The sequence below is a fragment of the Heterocephalus glaber genome, unplaced genomic scaffold (assembly GCF_053883595.1).
Source record: "Heterocephalus glaber isolate CG9 unplaced genomic scaffold, H.glaber_assembly_v1.0 deba00001689, whole genome shotgun sequence".
NCBI classification, from domain to species: domain Eukaryota; kingdom Metazoa; phylum Chordata; class Mammalia; order Rodentia; family Bathyergidae; genus Heterocephalus; species Heterocephalus glaber.
Window position 1 is genome coordinate 13,147,736 of NW_028258414.1, and position 18,476 is coordinate 13,166,211.

The 18,476-nt window shown below is 36.4% G+C and overlaps 1 protein-coding gene across 20 annotated transcripts in view; it reads right to left on the minus strand.

The window, feature by feature from the left end:
• Myo9a (myosin IXA) overlaps nucleotides 1–18,476 on the minus strand; it is a 305,400-nt gene that overhangs the window by 43,951 nt on the left and 242,973 nt on the right. For 15 of the 20 annotated variants that reach the window (XM_087198928.1, XM_087198925.1, XM_087198926.1 and 12 more), the window contains 5 exons: nucleotides 16,521–16,666; nucleotides 13,787–14,010; nucleotides 13,246–13,362; nucleotides 11,339–11,527; nucleotides 1,167–1,214 (listed from right to left, as the gene is read on the minus strand). In XM_087198928.1, coding sequence (XP_087055054.1) covers nucleotides 1,167–1,214; nucleotides 11,339–11,527; nucleotides 13,246–13,362; nucleotides 13,787–14,010; nucleotides 16,521–16,666 — 724 coding nt within the window. The remainder of the gene's footprint in view (nucleotides 1–1,166; nucleotides 1,215–11,338; nucleotides 11,528–13,245; nucleotides 13,363–13,786; nucleotides 14,011–16,520; nucleotides 16,667–18,476) is intronic. The other 5 variants (XM_013076164.3, XM_021236975.2, XM_013076160.3 and 2 more) reach the window with 1 other exon arrangement.

Below are 18,476 nucleotides of genomic sequence, written 5' to 3' on the forward strand. Positions count from 1 at the left end.
ATAAATAAAAAGCAAAATAAAAGATAATAGGAAGTGGGAGACAGCTCTTTCTCAAATGGAAAGGGGGATCAAGAGGTGGAGGAAAGAGGAGGGAGAAAAGGAAAAGAAGATGAAAAAAGGAATGAAGATGTGTTATTGTGCGAAAGACAAATTAAAACCATAGTAAGGTACTAAATTATACCTGCCAGAATGGCTGGAATAAAAAGACAGGCGATAACAAGTGCTGATGAGGATCCAAAAAGAACAGAATTCCCTGGACTATATAGTATATTCATTTGGAAAATAGTTTAGCAATTTCTGAACATTTTAACCTTTAGAGTTACCAAATGAGGCCCGGGGATGTAGCTCAGCGAGCGGCACAACACCTGTCTGACAAGTACAAGGCCCTGAGTTCAATTACCAGTACCAAAAAAAAGAGTTAACATATGACACAGAAATTAAACTCTCAGGTTTATATCCAAGAGAACTAAAAGTGTATGTCCATAAAAACACATATACATGAGTGTTCATAGCAGCCCCAAACTAAAACAATCCAACTATCCATGAATTGATAAGAATAAAATATATTTTCACATAATATAACTGAACTATTCATCTATACAACATAGATGGACCTCAAAAACATTATGCTAAGAAACTATATGCAAAACCGACAAATTACTGTTATTCCATTTATATGAGATGCTCACAGAAAGCAAAACTGTATAAAGAGTAGACGTAGTTAGAAAAGAGATTATGCTTGTATCTTTCTAATGAAACATTTTCAGTTGTCTGCTATTTTAGGAAGCCACCACTGGAAACAACTCCTGTCATGCAATTCAGGACATATTTGTCATCTAAATCATTTTAAAGACATATATGACTTAATACAATCACGATGGGGCCATAATTTGTATGTCTTGCTGCTGGGCGGCTTGAACGGTTCAAGCTCACAGGAATGTGTTAAGTACCGGACAAACCTATTCCTTAAATACAGTGTATCCAGGGCCGGGGATTTAGCTCAGTGGTTCCGCTGCCTACCTCACATGTGCAAGGTCCTGAGTTCAATCCCCAGTACCAAAAAAACAAAAAACCCCCATAAATACAGTGTATTCAGAGAAACACTGTAAGATATTCAAGCCATTGATCTGAAAGTTTGTTTTTTATAACACACAAAAAAGACTTACCAAATCAGTTTCTTTTTTCCTTCTTTTCTTTCTTTCTGTTTTTGGCACCTAGTAGGATTGGAAGAAATAAAGAAATTGAGGTAACAAAGACTAAACACCATTTCTTACTTCTTTGCAAATGTTGAGCTATTTGTTCAACAGGTAATAAACAACTCTTCATTCTTCAAAAGGAAACGTACAGTGCTAATAAAAGCAACAAAATGGAAAGACACAGAGACTCTTCTGAAACAGTTCTGTTCAGAAGCCACACTATTATTAATGTAAATGACTGTTTTAACCATTAGTTAATAATTTTAAAGATTTTACTTTCTAAATTTTGTTTCTAGAAAACTACTATAAGCTAAACATAAAAAGGTATCATTTGAGACATAGGAAAGCTCTTTTACATATGACATTTCCTGATAGTTACAGTATAGAACAATCTAAAAACCTAAAACCTTAAAAGTGGAGGACCCCTCGCCATGCCCACCGGTGAGCAGCTTAGGGGCACAGGCTGAGAGGTCCCTGGCCATCTGGAGCCCTACTCCATCCAGCTCACCATGCCCACCTGCCACCAGTGAGACGAGGCACAGGGGGTCATAAAGGCCATTGTCCTGAGCTGCAGAAGTGAACAACAGATAGAGGGCCTCTCTCAGGCTCCTGGATGAAAACTGAAGCCCACCGGAAAAGTGAAGAGAATCTCTGCAATAAAGCCACACCAGACCACTGAGCTTGGTAAGTCAGAGGGATCATTACCTCCCATCAGAATCTGAACTATCTTTGGGGAAAAGGCAGCTAGAACCTGCAGTACAGCCTTGCAGAGTTTAACCCTGCAGGAGGACAGGGAGCTCAGCTTGGGACTTGCAGCCAGAAATCTGCCTGAATTTCACGGGTCTGCAACTGGCTTGCTGAGACTCATTGACTTGTATCTGCACGCTGCTGCCCACATTGTCTATTTTGACAGGAGAGACATACCCTGAAAGAGGCCCTTCATTTTTATCTTTTGTTAGTTTCAAAATTATTAATAGTATTTTTTTTTGCTCTTATTTTTAATTTTAATTTTTTTTCTTTTTCTACTCTTTTCAAATTTTTATTTTTCTTTTTTCTTTCTGTTCTCTTTTCTTTCTCTCTCTCTCATTTGCTCCATTGCTGTCCCACATTGGTCTTATCTCCCTTTGTGTTCCCGTCCTGGCCCTAATTCGTATTTCTTCTTTACTTTTCTTTTCTTCTTTTTCCTTCTCTTGCCTGTGCCCTCTGGCCTCACTGCTAACCTTCCCCTATCCTTCTACCTACCTATCCCTTCCTCCCCAACTCCTTCTAACTATCCATCCTGAAGGGTAAAGTTGCTATATTGAAGAGTTTATTCACTATAAACATATTTTGGGTTGGTCCTCGATATTGATTTAATTCACACAGTTAAAGGTGATAGATTAATAACTACCACAAAGTGTCGTTTTCTAAGATGTACTTGATGCTATGGTGTTGCTGATTGTATCACGTAGGCTAAAGTGTTGTGATTGATCTACTCAGTTGTCCTTCCTGATTAGAATAATGAAAATGAGACAGCCTCAGAGTCATTAGAGACTCAAAACCTAAAGACCAGCCACATCTGGAAGACACCTCTGAGAAAGAATCATTCCATAAGGGTTCTACCTACAAGCAAAAAAGCACTTACAATAAGCAACTTCGAAGTATCAATGCAGGAATTAAACTAAGGACAATAACAAAAACAAAAATGAGAAGACATTTAAGCAAGGCACAAACTCAGACGTCCACCCCACAAAAGGCAAATTCTGGGGAAAATGAGATGGAAAAATCTGATAACCAACCACCTGGACACCCTGAACTGATAGCACAGGAAGTAACAAAACAGAGGAGGCTCTAGAAAAATGGAGAGCAAAAATAATCTCCCAGATAACTACAGAGATGGTGAGCAGAGTGAAAGACATGATTAGAGGCATGAACAGAAACTGATAAAAAAAAAACAGATGAGCTCAGAAATAAGCTGGAAGCCATGAATGCCCAGCATAAGAAACAAAAGGAAACCATTATCACCCAGCATAAGAAAAAAATGGAATCCATGAAACAGATTCAAACAGATATCCAGGAGATTAAAAATTCCACAGAAAGTATGCACAGCAGATTAAGGGAATCTGAAGATAGAATATCAGATATAGAAGACAGGATTGTGGTAACGACCATGAAAACAGAGATTTCTTAAAATTATGTAAAAAATTATGTTAAGATTATGTAAAGGTGCAAATTTCAAATGATGAATGTCATTATATTGTATACCTAATATGTACCAATAAAATAAAATTTAAAAGTTAAAAAAAAAAAGAAAAAAAAACATAGTAAGGGACCCTGAGAAATCAATCCAGCAGCTAGTAGGTGGTGCAAAGAATAACATAAGACTATTAGGACTTCATGAAAAAGCAGGAGAAAGTACAAATGACATAAAAAAACTGTTCACATAAGTAATAGTAGGAAACTTTCCAGACAGAGGTAGAGAATTGGACATACAGATAAGTAAAGCATATAGAACTCCAACTAGCCACAATCAAAAAAATCTACACCTAGACATATAATAGTCAAGATCCCAGAAACCCAAGAGAAGAACAAAATCCTACAAGCAGGTAGAGAAAAGAAACAAATCACCTACAAAGGAAAGCCCATCAGAATCATGGCAGGCTTCTCAACACAAACCCTCAAGTCAAGAAGAGCCTGGAGTGAAGTATTTCAAGCCCTAAAAGAAAATAACTTCCAACCTAGACTGTTGTATCCTGCAAAATTATCTTTCAAAATCGATGGAGAAATTAGATACTTCCACAAAAAGGAACACCTAAGAAATTTCATGAACACCAAACCAGCACTCCAAACAATTCTAAACAATGTCCTAGAAAAAGACAACGAAGGTCACAACTCCAGAAGGCCCAACAGAGGGAAGCCACCAGGTAAGGTGAGAAACTAAAGGGAAAGGGGGAAAAACAAGAAATAAAAGAGCCAACAACGGTAAAACATCATGACAAGGATGAGTTAATATCTATCAATAATAACCATCAATGTTAATGGCCTCAATTCACCAATCAAAAGAAACAGACTGACAGAATGGATTAAGAAGAAAAATCCAACAATATGCTGTACACAAGAAAAACACCTAACTCAAAAAGAAACTCATAAGAAAGTAAAACTCATAAGAAAGCAACTCATAAGAAACTCATAAGAAAGTAAAAGGATGGAAAACGCTTCTCTGCGCAACAGGAACCCAGAAAAAAGCAGGGGTAGTAATCTTATTTGCAGACAAAGTAGATTTCAAACCAAAACTAATTAAGAGAGACAAAGATGGTCACTACATCCTTGTGAAGGGAACAATCCAAGAGGAAGACATGACAATCATAAATACATATGCACCAAATACGAATGCCCCCAACTAGACAAAACAATTATTAATGGACATGAAAAACCAAATAAGCACTAATACAATTGTAGTGGGGAACCTCAATACCCCACTATCATAAACAGATCATCTAGACAAAAATTTAACAATGAAATTCTAGAACTGAACCAAGCTACTGAACAAATGGACTTAATAGATGTTACAGTGTTCCACCCCACAAAATCAGAATACACGTTCTTCACAGCTGCACGCAGGTCATTGTCCAAAACAGACCACATGCTAGCTCATAGGACATGTCTAAGTAAATGTAAAAGAACTGAAGTTACTCCCTGTAAATTATCAGATCATAGTGCAATAAAATTGGAGATCAATAATATAAGAAACCGCAAAACCCCACAAACACATGGATATTGAATAACACCCTCCTGAACAACCAATGGGTCATAGAGAAAATTGTAAGAAGAAATTAGACAGTTTCTACAAGTAAATGATAATGCCAGTACAACATACAGGAATCTATGGGACACAATGAAAGCAGTTCTACACGGGAAATTCATAGCAGTGAATGCCCATATTAGGAAAACAGAGAGAACTCAAATAAATAACCTAATGCAGAACCTCAAGCTCCTAGAAAAATAAGAGCTTAACAAACCCATAGCTCGAACAAGTGAGGAAATTATAAAGATCAGAGCAGAAATAAATGCAATGGAGACTAAGAGAATGATACAAAAAAGTCAATGAATCAAAGAGTTGGTTTTTTGAAAGAAAAAACAAAATCAATAAACCTTTAGCCAACCTTATCAAAAAAAGGAAAGAAAAGGCTCAAATCCATGCAATTAAGAATGAAAAAGGGGAAATCACAACAGACCTGGCAGAAATCCAGAGGATCGTCAATACCTACTTTGAGAACCCGTACTCTAATAAAATGCAAAACAGAAGGAATGGACAAATTCCTAGATACATACGAGCTGCCAAAGTTAAATGAAGACATAAAAATTCTAAACACACCAATAACAATGAGTGAAATTGAAAATGTAATGAAAAATTTACCAACAAAGAAAAGCCCAGGTCCTGATGACTTTACTGCTGAATTCTACAAGACATTTAAAGAAGAACTATCACCATTACTCTTTAAACTCATCAAGGAAATTGAAAGGGAAACAATACTTCCAAATTCATTCCTGGAAGCAATTGTTACTTTGATTCCAAAGCCAGGGAAAGACCCAACCCAAAAAGAGAACTACAGGCCAATCTACCTAGTGAACATAGATGCAAAAATCCTCAACAAGATACTGGCAAAAAGAATACAGAAGGTCACCAAGAAGATCACACACCTTAACCAAGTCAGATTTACCCCAGGATGCAAGGATGGTTCAACACACGTAAATCAATAAATGTAATACACTACATTAACAGAGCCAAGGACAAAAACCATATGATCATCTCAATAGATGCTGAAAAGGCATTTGACAAAATCCAGCACCCATTCATGATAAAAACGCTACAGAAAATTGGAACAGAATGTCTTTATCTCAACCTGATTAAGGCTATCTATGAAAAACCAACAGCCAACATACTAAATGGTCAAAAACTGAAAACTTTCACGCTAAAATCAGGAACAAGACAAGGATGCCCACTATCACCACTCCTGTTCAATAGTTCTGAAAACATTAGCCACAGCAATTAGAAAAGAGAAAGAAATAAAAGGAATAAAGATAGGAAAGAAAGAAACTAAACTCATTATTGGCTGACAATATGATACTTTACATAGAAGACCCAAAAAACTCCACCAAAAGACTTCTAGACTTCATTGACAGATTCAGTAGAGTACCTAGATACAAGGTCAAAACTCAAAAAACAATAGCCTTCTTATACACAAATAACAGACTGAGAGAAAAATTAGGGAAACAATTCCTTTTACAATAGCATCCAAAAAAATGGAATATCTAGGAATCAATCTAACAAAGGAAGCAAAAGACCTCTACACTGAAAACTACAGCGCTTTGAAAAAAGAGATCAAAGAGGATATAAGAAAATGGAAAGACATCTCTTGCTCCTGGACAGGAAGAACCAACACAGTGAAAATGGCCATACTTCCAAAACTACTATATAGATGTAATGCAATGCTGACTGAAATTCCAACAATATACTTCACAGAACTAGAGAAAACAATCCAAAAATTCATTTGGAACCAGAAGAGACCTAGAATAGCAAAAGTAATTCCAAGCAACAGAGACATAGCAAGGGGTATCACAACTCCCAACTTGAAACTATACTACAAAGCTACTGTGATAAAAACAGCATGGTACTGGTAAAGAAACAGACCCAAGGATCAGTGGAATAGATTAGAAGATGCAGAAACAACTCCAGACATACTCAGCTACCTCATCTTTCACAAAGGAGCCAACCACCCTCATTGGAGGAAAGATAACCTATTTAATAAATGGTGATGGAAAGACTGGATTTCAAGCTGCCAAAGATTAAAATTAGACCCCTATCTTTCACTATGCACTAAACTAAGATCAAAGTGGATTAAAGATCTAAATATTAAAACAGAAACACTAAACTGGCTGGAACACAGGTTAGGTAGAACTCTCAAAGACCTTGGCATAGGAAAAGACTTTATGAACAAAACCTTAGTAGCACGGGAACTAGCACAACGAATCAACAACTGGGATCTCATCTTATTTAAAAACTTCTTCACTGCAAGAGAAACCACCAACAGACCTAAGAGACAACCTACAATCTGGGGAAAAAAATTTCTGAGCTGTACCCTCAGAAAAGGACTACTATCTAGTATACATAAAGAATTGAAAAAAAATCAGACTTCCCAAATTTAAAGACCCAATTCAAAAATGGGCATCTGAAATGAACAGACATTTCTCAAAGAAGTAAAAGCAGCAAATAAACATATGAAAAAATGTTCAACATCACTGGTCATTCAAGAGATGCAGATGAAAACAACACTGAGATTCCACCTCACCCCACAAAGAATGGCTGCTATCAAGAAATCAACCAATAACAAATGCTCGCAGGGGTGTGGGGAGAAAGGAACCCTTCTCCATTGTTGGAGGGTGTGCAGACTGGTGTAATCACTGTGGAAATCAGTATGGAGATACCTCAAAGAACTAGAGCTAGAGGTCCCATTTGACCCAGCTATTCCCCTGCTAGGTATCTTCCCCAAAGAATTAAAAGAATCATACCACAGCGATGTATGTGTATCCATGTTTATAGCGGCACAGGTTGTAGTAGCTAAAGCTTACACATAGCCCAAATGCCCATCAACTGGAAACTGGATAAAGAAGATGTGGTTTTTTAATAAAATAGGAGTACTACTCAGTCATAAAGAATGAGAAACTAGAGACATTTATAGCTAAATGGAGGCATATTGAGGCCATACTCTTAAGTGAAATAGGACACACATGTGTAAATACCAAATAGTTTCTCTAGTGTGAGAAACTGAAAGTGAAAATAAGGATTAAAATGATTAAAACGAATAATTGATAACTGGAAATAAGAAAAGGTCTAAAGGTGTAGGGGTGGTGGGAGGGGAAGGGGAAAGGAAAGAAGGGCAAGGAAAAATTATGAGAAAAAAAAATGGAAACAAAGTCTATGTAAATAGGGAAGGGTGGAGGGGTGAAAGGCACACAAGTAATGGGGAAAAAATAAGAACCAAGATACATCATGTACAGGTACAAGCACCCAATGATAAATGTAAATGTATTGTATATGTAAAATGCACCAATAAAAGAATTTAACAAAAAAACTCCACAACCTAAAAATACAGGGAATAGATGAGGTATGCTCAAAACATATAATGAATATTAAATTTTTTTAAATTATTACAGTAAAATACACACTGTCATTACTCTCCCTCAAAATATTCTGCTTCACTTTGAACTCACTCATCCCACTTTCTTTCCACTTTCTGAAGTAGTTCTGAAGTTCTCCTTTGTTGAGTGACGTTACAAGATACAATAAAACATACTATAAATGCTGTGCCATCCCATGGAAAGGTGGGCTCATAAAATCATGGTGTGCAGGGGCCAGGGATTTAGCTCAGTGGTTCCGCCGCCTGCCTTGAAAGCACAAGGTCCGAAGTTCGATCCCCAGTACCAAAAAAATAAATAAACAAAAATTATGGTGTGCACTCATCTACCTCATTCACTGGATATGGCACCATGTGATGGCTTGAACTGATTTAGGACATTAGGAGAGCTATGACAGTGCAACTAGAGACAGCCATGAAGAGGACTTTTAGAATTGCTTCTGAAAGCGGGAAAAATAAATGGGATAGTGTGCTCCAAGGAAAGAGGAGTATTGTTTTCATTAAGTTTATTGGTACATTTTAGGTATACAATACAGTTATATTCATCACTGGGATCTTGTACCTTTACATGACATATCTTAGTTCTTATTTTTTCCCCATTCCCCTGCCCTTCCTTCACCCCCTCCACCCTTCCCTGTTTACAAAACCTTTGTTTCCATTTTTTTCCTTTTCTCATATTTTTTCTTTTCCCTTCTTTCCTTTCCCCTACCCTTCCCACTTCCCCTACTCCTTTAGACCTTTTCTTCCTATTTCAATTATCAATTATACATTTTGAACCTTATTTACACTTTTAGTCTCTCACATCAGATTAACTATTTGGACTTTACACATACAGGCCCTATTTATTTCACTTAAGAGCATGGCCTCAATATGCATCCATTTAGCTATAAATGTCTCTAGTTTCTTGTTTTTTATGGCTGAGCAGTACTCCATTTTATAGAAAAACCACATCTTCTTTATCCAGTCTCCAGTTGATGGGCAATTGGGCTGTTTCCAAGTTTTAGCTATTACAAACTGTGCCGCTGTAAACATGGGTGTACATATATCACTTTTAATTCTTTTGGAAAAATACCCAGCAGAGGGATAGCTGGGTCAAATGGGACCTCTAATCCTAGTTTTTTGAGCTATCTTCATATTGATTTCCACAGTGGTTACACCAGTTTGCACTTCCACCAACAATGAAGAAGGGTTCCTTTCTCCCCACAACCCCACCAGCATTTGTTGTTGGTTGATTTCCTGATAGCAGCCATTCTTTGTGGGGTGAGGTGAAGGGTTCCTTTCTCCCCACAACCCCACCAGCATTTGTTGTTGGTTGATTTCTTGATAGCAGCCATTCTTTCTGGGGGAATTCTGAGGTGGAATCTCAGGGTTGTTTTCATCTACATCCCTTGAATGACCAGTTATGTTGAACATTTTTTCATATATTTATTTGCTGCTTTTACTTCTTTGTCTGAGAAATGTGTGTTCATTTTAGATGCCCACTTTTGAACTGGGTCTTTATATTTGGGGAGGGGGGTCTGATTTTTTTGAGTTCTTTATATATTCTAGAGAGTAGACCTTTGTCTGAGGAATAGCTGGTAAAAATTTTTTCCCAGATTGTAGGTTGTCTCTTAGCTCTCTTGGTGGTTTCTCTTGCAGTACAGATGCTTTTTAATAAGATGTGATCCCAGTTGTTGATTCTTTGTGCTAGTTCCTGTGCTACTGAGGTTTTGTTCATAAAGTCTTTCCTATGCCAAGGTCTTTGAGAGTTCTACCTAACTTATCTTCCAGCCAGTTTAGTGTTTCTGTTTTAATATTTAGATCTTTAATCCACTTTGATCTTAGTTTAGTGCATGGTGAGAGATAGGGGTCTAATTTTAATCTTTGGCAGCTTGAAATCCAGTTTTTCCAACACCATTTATTGAGAGGCTATCTTTCCTCTAGTGAGGATGGTTGGCTCCTTTGTGAAAGATGAGGTAGCTGAGTATGTCTGGAGTTGTGTATGCATCTTCTAATCTATTTCACTGATCCTTGGGTCTGTTTCTTTACCAGTACCATGCTGTTTTTATCACAGTGGCTTTGCGGTATGGTTTCGAGCTGGGGATGGTGATACCCTCTGTCATGTCTCTGATGCCTAGAATTGCTTTTGCTATTCTAGGTCGAAAAAGGAGTATGGGGCAGGGGGGAATGGCTATATGTGTTTTACTATGCTACATTTTTAAACATTCACCATATTTTTTGAGAGTGCCTTGTAAGTTAGTAAGAATTTTCTGCATAAAATAATGACCTCAAGCTAAAACACAAATTTTCCTAAAAACTAATTCAAGAGGAAATAAAATTTACGAGATATTACAATGAGAAATGTTTTTAACCAATGTTTTTCAAAGGAAATTCAGGTACTGATCTCTATTAAAGCTAAGAATATAATCTTGGTTTTGTTTGTGTTTTGGTACTGGGGATTGAACTTGGGACCTTGCTCTTGAAAGGCTGGCACTGGAACCACTGAGCTAAATCCCCGGCCCTAAGAGTACAATCTTGAGAGTACAATATTATATATTTAACTCAGTGAAGAATGTACTCATTGCAGAGGATTTAAAAAATATGGTCTCGGTGGGGTTGGTGATGCACCTTGTAATCCTAGTACTCTGGGAGGCTTAGACAGGCAGACTGTAAGTTCGAGTCCAGCCTTGGCAACTAAGCAAAACCCTCTCTCAGAATAAAACAATTTTTTAAAAAGGACTGAACCCATAGCTCAGTGTGAAAGCCCTGAGTTCAATCTCCAGTACAACAGTACAACAGAAAGAAAAAAAATAGAAAAGAAAACATGGTCTGACAAATTTGTAAGATAAAATGGAGTTTGAAGGATCTATAGTAATGCTGTTGACATGTTCTCTTTAAATGTTTTTCTTAAATATCAGACGTCCTAACCAGATTCTTAAAGGAATTAATAATTGAATTTTTTTAGGTACCAAAATTTATCACATTTACCTTTGTGGCTATGCTATCAGAAGTCTTGAATTCATTCATATATTCATCTAAAAACACTTTAAAAGTGTTGACCCAAACTCTCACTGGAGATTCACTCCAATCACGCTGTTCAAGCCTCATCGTCTTTTCCAGAATCTGCTCAAACAGTGCATAGAGGTCTTTATACCGTATGCTTTTCCCGTCATCCATCTAATAAGAAATAAGAGAAGAAATGTAAGATTTCATAAAGAATTCTTTAACACATTCATGACAGGGCCACACATGCATACATGCATGACTGTCCCATGCTGCCCAGTAGGACAGTCATGCATGTAGCACCAGTGGTTCAACCTGGCAGGAATGTGTTAAATACAGAAGCCTGAATAAACTTGTAATGGGTAATACTGAATTCAGAACAAAGATTAGGCTCCTGATGTACTTTCTAGGAAGCACAGTCATGGGATCACATGGCATTTGAAACCCCCATTGTAGTATGGAATGGAAGCAGAATAAAACCTAAGTTTTAGAAAAGACCTAGCAGTTTAAACAATGTAATAACTGAACAAGTTTTGAGAACTGCTCCCTAAAGCCTGGCTTTCTAATTTTACCTAATTATAAAAACTGTTTGTCTCTCTCTTGATTACTAATTTCCACATAAATGACCTTGTTTAGACAGTTCTACTCTAAAATAAAAAGACTACATACTTAGATCTTTGTCTAATCATACATTAGATAACCTTTAACTTGTTTTTCTGAAGAAGACTGACATGCTCAGAAAGACACCATATTATTTGCAAAGGAATCAAATGGAATTTCTTCTAATTTCATTTAAATGAAATCTAGGATCTACAAGGAAAAAAAGCCTTTTGCTGATCAAAAAGTACTACATACATTTAAAATTTATTTTCCTCAGTTTTAGAGGTTGAATTTTTTTTGATACAGTGTTAGAAAACCACTGTTTAGCACTGTTTCACAATACTATCTATTCCTATGTGATTCAGTGCACACTGGAATATTCAACACTTTGATTCCCTAATTAGGAATTATAGGTATAAAGCTGAAAAAAACACATCAGATTTTTAAGTATCAGGGCAGGATTAGAGAAAAGTAGACAACTTTATCCTTCCTCAAATCTAATAATTTGTCATAAGCTGATTACTTCTATTATAGTTTCGAAATTCTTGCTCGTTCTGGCTCAATGATTTCCTGTTTTAAACAGCAGCAAATCTTATGCTGAGAAAAGCAGAATATACACTAATAAGTATTCCTGATTTCCCCTTTCACAGTGAATTAAAGAGACTCAACAAAAGAAAAACACAGAAAAGCTGGGGAGTTAGCTCAGTGGCATCGCGCCTGCCTTGCAAGTGCAAGGTCCTGAGTTCAATCCCCAGTACCAGAAAGAAAAAAAAAATGATAATAAAATAAAAACAGAGAAAAAGTTATGAATTAATATTTTATAAAATAATTATGGCAATTGGTATTAATAATGAGTCATCAGACCAAAACATTATTATATAATGTAGCAATTAAAAATTAATTTTCTAAAACATAACAAATACCCTGTGAAAGTATAAGGTAAATTTGAAAGTGACATAAAATGATATAAAGAAATCAATGAACACATACTACCCTAATTCCACTGGGGGGACATATATAATATATTTCACACAACAGAGAATTAGAAGTTAATAGCTTGCAACAGAGCTAAAAGGATCACAACAGGTCAAAATAAGGGAATGATGGGAACTATTCAAAGGAATTTAGGGACACTATTAATCTGAGGCCACTTAATATTCTTGTCCTTAACTTATCCCTAAAACAAACAAAAAAAAGGAACTTGGAATATCTTTAGTTAAATATAGTATTTTCTAGAGCATTATCAAATTTTTCATATGAACTACTGAAAATCTCCTAATACTCAAACTTACCGCCAATGCAGATGAATAAAAGCTGAAGATATTCTGCCGAAATTCTTTCAGGGCTTTTTTAAATACAACATCTACTAGTGTATCCTTCTTGCTGTCCTCATTATCTAGATCATTCATCTGGGAACCACAGAAAGAATTGCACACAATCAACTAATTAAAAAGAGGCAATTATAAGAGGACCAAGACCTGCCTTGCAAGTGGAAGGACCCAAGTTCGATCCCCGGTACCAAAAAAAAAGAGGCCAAAGAGATGGAAAGTGGAGGTGGGAGGGAAGCGGATGTAAAAAGAATTGAATATGTTACTTACATGTACCAATTTCCCATGGTGAATGTAATAATGTACTAACTAAATGTACTAATTAAATGTAAACATGTACTAATAAAAATAAAAAGTATCCAATTATTTGTATCATACAGGTAAAGACAGACCCTCTAATATACCGAAGCATATATAACTTTCATCTCTAGGCATTAAATTCTGCTACATACAAGCATGCTACAGCCAAAGCTGCTCAGGGGCTTACCTTAGCAAGCAAACATACCTTTTTCAGAAGAAATTCGTCCATACTTTTTAAATCACTGGCACTTGCAATGATTTGGACAGATTCATTTTGCCAATGAATGGAATCTACAGCCACACTGCTGATCTTCACACTTCGCTTACGCCTCACTTTTGGAGAAGGTTCTTTGTTCTCTTTGAACTCCTTCTGGCAACCACCAGGCAACTCTGGACTCAAGGGAGGTGTTGGCTGATATTGAGCTAATTCTACAATTAAAGACAGGATACCCCAGAAGATATATTTAGTAAAATATATTGATCATCTCCATGTCATTCTTCTAAGTTCCATCAGTAAACCACTGAAGGAAACATAGGCTAATACTGTATCTAAAATGCAAAATAACATCTGAAGTCAGCCATACAGGTAGTAAATCCAGATTGCAAATTGTACAGAAAATATATTCAAGAATTAACATTTTTTAGTGAGAAATGCTATCATATCTCCTAAGGAGCTGAGGTTTAATACTGAAAACTTGGATGGGAGTATCTTACAGAACATTAAGCTAGAATTCAAAGGCCTCAGTGCCAAGGTAAACTACACAAGCATTTTAATATTTACTGTTAATTCAGTCAAAACTTTGCTACATCTGTTTAAAAAAATAACTTTCTATCTACAAGTCCAATAACCAAAAAAGTTTGGTAATTATTTCTTCTTTACTATGATCTACAATCATGAATACTTCCCTGACAGTATGTGGTGATAGCTGGCAAACTGGCTTACTTTTGAGTGTCATTATATTTAGGATTTTCTTATACAAACCCTAAATAACTGTCTGAATTTCTCAAAGAATTCCTGGAATGAACTGGCACTGTATATTACACTGAAACACACCATTTTTCCCTACAATTCTTTACACCAGAGAAATGAGATCCCATGTAATCCATTACAATCTAGAACTAGATGAGACTTGCCAAGCCCCATCTGAAGTCCAATGAGAATATGGTCTCTTTTCACATGTGCTTGTTTAATAAAACTGTTTGTATGCTCCTTACTGTCTTGTCTATCTAAAAGCTAATTCCAGTAACGAAACAAAAAAGTAGCCCCCTACATACTAAATGCCACTTTGGGCAGGAACTAAGACAAACAGAATCTCAGATATGATACCAGAATAAAGAATATAAAGATACAAGTATATTTAAATCAGTATCAACCAATCCTAATTCTCTTATATAACTACCACATAACTAATTACTTCATTTAGGAGTAAGTTCCTTTCTTATAATAGTTCTAAAGAAACACTGTAACTTCAGTTTACCATGAAAAACCAGGGCTTTCTTGATAAACTGTTACCCGAATGTAAGTAAAAAGCTATAATCCTTTTATACAGGTGTCCTTACAGAGCAAACCCACAACGAAATCTGCTTATATTTTCAAATAAAGACCTACTACTTCTTTCTTGGGAATTAGCAGTAAAAAAAAAATTGTGAAACAAGAATTTTAGAATAATTGCTGTCAATCTGACAAGACATTAGAAATGTAACACCTTAGGCATGCACTGAAGAATTGTTTTCCAAACTGAATCTGCAGTATCTACTTAACAAATTAATGTTTTTCTTCACATTAGTTTGTCAGCTGATAGAAACAAAACTCCAAGACACAAAAAAGAGGGGTCTACGTCTCTGCTACTCTTCCAGAGCCAAAAGGTATTCCGCCTGTCCATTCCTATGTGAAGCTTGATGATCTTTCCTCCTTGTCCTATATTTTATTTTAGATATGAGACGTTTATGTTCACATAGTTAGTAGGTCTGTTCTCTCTGTAAGAGAGAGAACAGTTTCCTCCTAGGACCTTTCTATTTTAGTCAAAGCTGGTATTTCCCCACTCATTACCATGTACCTATCTCTGATGTATATACATGTTCATCTCTTGGATGGGGGTGGGGGTGGAGTACCCGACCTTGCGCTTGCCAGGAAGGCACAGTGCCACTGAGCTAATGATGTGTAAACATCATGAAGATAACTTCATGATGTTTACATAATAGCTAAAAACTCTCAAGCATGCCTGAAAAAGGCCTGGAAAAATGGGTAATCTAATATTGGGATTACTAGAATTCCTGGAGTTAGTAACAGTTAGGTACTTTCAAGTGTATTCTGGTTCATGTCCACAAAACTAAAATAACAGCTACATTATGAAGTGCCAGGCATCTGCAAGAAAATGGCATATAGTAGACACCTATTAAAACAGCATTTAGTACTGCTCAAAAATATGGACTTTGGAGCTGGACTCCTTTACCATCTATAAACTGGGAATAATAATCAAATGTACCCTGGAAAAATTGTAACATGTTTAGCACAGTGCCTTATGTAGTAAGCAATTTGTTAGCTACATGAATGATGGCTCAATTTTTGCAGTTTAGAAAACTAAGCCTTGCTTAAGATTGAATCAACCAGTCTTTTTTTTTTTTTTGGTACCGGGGATCAAACTCGGGACCTTGCGCCTGCAAGGCAGGCAGCAGAACCACTGAGCTAAATCCCGAGCCCCTAATCAACTATTCTTAAAGTGACTACTGCTTCACTGTTTGATCTCACATATTCTTAGAGCTTTGAATAGAGGTATGTAACTTTATCAATTAAGGAAGCATTTAACAATCCTGGTTCTTACATTAGAATATTTAGCCAACAGGATTGCTATTATGAATACTAATTAGAATGATAGAAAACTTTTAGAAAGAAAAAACAAAAATTATAAAGACAAACTCCCCACTTTGTCCATTTTTACCCTCTGGAAACTGATGAGCTGGAATCACATCTGAGCCAGCAAAGAGTGGCAAAACCTCCGACTGGGTGGCAGGTTTTACTCTCGTAGTCTTCTTGTCCCCTTGTTTGCCTTTGGCCCAGAATCTCATCCTAGCCCTCTGAGGCCTACTTAAAAAAAAAAAAAAAAAGAAAAGACAAGACTTTTACAGGTGGAATATACATAATCCAAAAAAATCTTAAACTCAAAATATTCTACAACAATTTTTGAGTGCTAATATGATACCACACATGGAAAACTCTGCACATTTCATGTTTAGACTTGGGTCTTATCCTCAAAACATTATGTATATACAAATATTCCAAAATTTGAAGAATCTGAAATTGAAACACTTCTGATTCTAAGCATTTTTGGTAAGAGATTCTCAAACTGTACTCTAAGTGTTTTATAAGTGAAAAAATGGGAGACTTAAAAACAGGTCACATAGCCTAAGGTTACACACCCAGTGAATGACAAAACTGAGAATCGCACCTACTATATTATATTTCCTCTTTGTGCTTTTTTTTTTTTTTTTTGGTACTGGGGATCGAACTCAGGACCTTGTGCTTGCAAGGCAGGCGCTGGAAACACTGAGCTAAATCCCCAGCCTCATCTCTTTGTGCTTTTATATGCTGTCTTTCCTCACACAAATCAAGGCAGTACCTTGAGATAATAACAGTTTACATTTACTGACAACAGATTATGTATTCTAACCTTGTAGTAGGAGGCTTATTTGTACAGATTTCTGAGTAAGAGCATTAAAATGAAATTTTAAAAATCTGAGCATCTATTAGAATACATGTTTTAGGCTTCATATACAGTATTTCTAAATTTTATAACTTATGTGATAAAGAGGCATCATTATCTGTATTTTCCATATGGGCAAATAGAGGCTCAGAGGGTTGAGGGAGATGAAGTTAAAATCACGTCTATCTGGTTTCAAAGCCCATGCTTACTCCTTCCCTTCTTCCCTTCATCTTTTTGTCTCTTTCTCCTGTCCTCTCTCCCTCTCTCTTACAAAATATTTATTACTAAACTTATGTATTTTTATCTTCTAAAGAGAAACTGTCCTACAAGTCTTATTATAAACACAGCATCCTTCTACTACTCTCACTCTATTTCCTGCTCCTTTGAGGCAACCTTTCTGAATTAATATAATTGATTCCTTTGAAAATTTAATACACTTCTATTTCTATCATATCTTGACCACAGAAAATGATTATGAATGCTCCACCAATTCCATCCTATCTCCACAAGTACTATAATTTTAGTTAGATCAATATTCAGTAGTTACATTTAGTACTATTCAGTACTCATTTTTACCATACAAATAATATTCACAGTTGAGGCATGAGGGCCTGGATTTAGCTCAGTGGTTCCCGAGCCTGCCGCGCAAGTGCAAGGTCCCGAGTTCGATCCCCAGTACCAAAAACAAACAAAAAACACATTTGAGGCATGACCTATTTTATTCTAGAGGGTTTTTTGGCTTATGAAAACTGTTTTCACATTTGCTCACTTTTCTACATACAACTGTACTCTTAAGTGTTTCCTCACTGTATATATACCTCACTTTCACTACACGTTGAAACACATTAGGTACTCTGGCAGTTTTATCTTCTTGGGGAAATCCTTCCCAGAGCTTTCTGACCTGCCCCAATCTGGAGCAGTTTCCCTTGTCCATTCCCCTTCCCCTCCCTGTCCCCTCTTCTCTTTCTTTCTCTTCTCTTTTCTTTCCTTCCTATCTCTCTCTCTCTTTTTCTTTCTCTTCTCTTCTCTTTCCTTCCTGTATCCCTCTCCCTCTTTGCTGGAGAATGAATGCAGGGCCTTGGACATGTTAGACAAACACTCTATTGACTGAGCTACATTCCCAGTCCTTTTTCTTTTTTAAATTTTGAGACAAGGTCTTACTAAGTTGCCTAGGCTGGCCTTTAATTTGTGATC